We start from the raw sequence: 2220 nt of genomic DNA, 5'->3' as shown, positions 1-2220 counted from the left end.
CGGTACCTCACCGCCATGAGCGCAGCCCGCGAGCCTTCCGCCATCCGGGTCCTGAGTAGCTGGGACTGCGCCCCTCCTCCGTGCGGGCTGACCTGCGGGCCCCCAAGGAGCTCCGGGAGCCCTCTCCAAGGGTGGTGCCTGCAGCCCTCTCATGGGTACATTCATTCACCTGAGAGCTCAGGGTGCCCTCTGCATGGATGGCGCCTGCAGCCCCTCCTGGTTGTATTCATTCACGTGGGATATCAGCGTGCCACCTCCTGGTTGCATTCATTCAACGAGAGTACAAGGTGTCTTCTCCATGGATGGTGCCTGCAGCCCCCTCCTAGTTGCATTCATTCACATAGGAGCTCAGGGTGCCCTCTGCATGGATGGTGCCTGCAGCCACCTCCTTGTTGCATTCATTCACCTGAGAGGTCAGGGTTCCCTCTCCGTGGATGATGCCTGCATCCCCCTCCCGGGTGCATTCATTCACCTGAGAGCTCAGGGTGCCCTCTGCATGGATGGTGCCTGCAGCCCCTCTTGGTTGCATTCATTCATGTGAGAGCAGATGGTTCACCGGGTCTGAGTGCAGAAGTGAGTCAGGCACAGCCTCGTTGTCAGAGAACTCCAGCTGCAGCGGGAGATGAGTCGGGTGGTTTTCTGCTGGAAGCGCAGAGGGAGCCATGATGGAGAGAGGTGCACAGGCTGTTGTGGGACGTGGCTTGAGAGGGGAGGGGGTGGGCCGTTGAGAAAGGCTCTTACTGGGAAGATGAGTCGAGGTTGGGCCTGGTGCCCATAAGGATGCCTAGTAGGGAGGGCATGGTGCATGGGGAGGTAAAGGGGTGAGGGATGAAGCTGGACAGGCAATGGGATGGGGGTCACATGGAGGAAGTCCTCCCGTTATTATGACCCTGTGCGTGTCTTCCCAATTTCTCAGCCTTTCTGTTTATCATCACTATGCCTTAGTACCTCTACCAGTAAAGACGACCCAGAAAAAGTTATTCTAAATGTTTGTTTTAGACCAGCATTCTATCATTATACATTGTTACACTTAATATGTCCAGTGACCATAATGCACAGTGAGCTTTTTCTGTTGATGACTGTCTTCAATGAAGGTGTTTCTTCTTCTCTTCCATGTTTATTGTAGCTGAAATAGTGAACAGGGCACCAAAGTCGCTCATCTCCTTGGCTCCTGGATTTCCAAATCCGAACACTTTCCCTTTTAAGACGGCCAGTATCACCATAAAAAATGGAAAGACCATCCAATTTGGAGAAGAGATGATGAAGAGAGTGCTTCAGTATTCTCAAAGTGCTGGGTAGTTATCAAGAGATGTTATACTTTTGTTGGATCATTTTCTTGAGCAGTGTACTAAGGCCCACTGATAGAGTGACTTGAGTCTTTTAATGAGTGTTTAGCATTTAGAGAGGTTTGGAAAGAGCTCCCCCAAAATAAAAGAGCAACAGGGACATTTGATGCTGTTTGACACACACCTCAGTGGCTGCTTTTCTAGAAGGCAGTGCTGTTTGAGCTCGTCTTAAAAAATGAGAAGACGGTTGGTGAGGAGACAGGTCGGGAGAAGGGAGGAGAAGGATGACACAGGAAGTGGCGGCAGTAATTTTAAGTCCAGAGACAATTTTCCAGTAATTATTTACCCTTTCTAAATGAACAGCTATGTGAATACCTTGTGCTCATAGGTTAAAATGTCATTCTTCTAGTGAGAAAGGATATTTTATGGGGTGTCTGTAAATTATACTTTATTAAAGCCTTTGTTCTGCAGTGGAAAAATATAGTGAAAGACTATCTGTATATATACTAGTTTTATGTAAAATATGCATAAGGCTTTTCTCTGAGTGATACAAAGAACATTTTGAGCCTGAACTTCTTAGCTAGGCTATGAAAATCTTCGGTGGAGAGCAAAGAATTGATTATACCATTAATGAATGGTGTAGTGGAAAAGAAACAGTGCAGGCTTTGGAATAAGAAAGCTCTAGATTCAAATCCCAGCTCATTCGGTCACTGGCTGAATGACTTCAGTAAATTTCTTTTTTTTTTTTTAATTTTTTTTATTGTACTTTAGATGAAGGTTTACAGAACATATGGTTTCTCATTAAACAGTCAGTACACATATGGTTTTATGACATTGGCTAACAACCCTACGACATGTCAACACTCTCCCTTGTCGACCTTGAGGACATTTTTTTTTTTGGAGAAAATATACATAGCCAAAGTTACACCATTTT

At 46.4% G+C, this 2220-nt stretch overlaps 1 protein-coding gene across 1 annotated transcript in view; it reads left to right on the top strand.

Moving 5' to 3' along the window:
• The window catches only part of LOC101358802 (kynurenine/alpha-aminoadipate aminotransferase, mitochondrial-like), a gene marked incomplete at its 5' end in the record, with an annotated part of 20624 nt that continues 18404 nt past the window's right edge, over positions 1–2220 (top strand). The window contains 2 exon segments of the mRNA XM_012559226.1: positions 1–55; positions 1127–1295. Coding sequence (XP_012414680.1) covers positions 1–55; positions 1127–1295 — 224 coding nt within the window.

The sequence above is a fragment of the Trichechus manatus genome, unplaced genomic scaffold (genome assembly GCF_000243295.1).
Source record: "Trichechus manatus latirostris isolate Lorelei unplaced genomic scaffold, TriManLat1.0 scaffold00220, whole genome shotgun sequence".
Taxonomy (NCBI): Eukaryota; Metazoa; Chordata; class Mammalia; order Sirenia; family Trichechidae; genus Trichechus; species Trichechus manatus.
The sequence above is the reverse complement of the archived record's forward strand: the minus strand, read 5'-3'. Positions and strand labels throughout refer to the sequence as shown.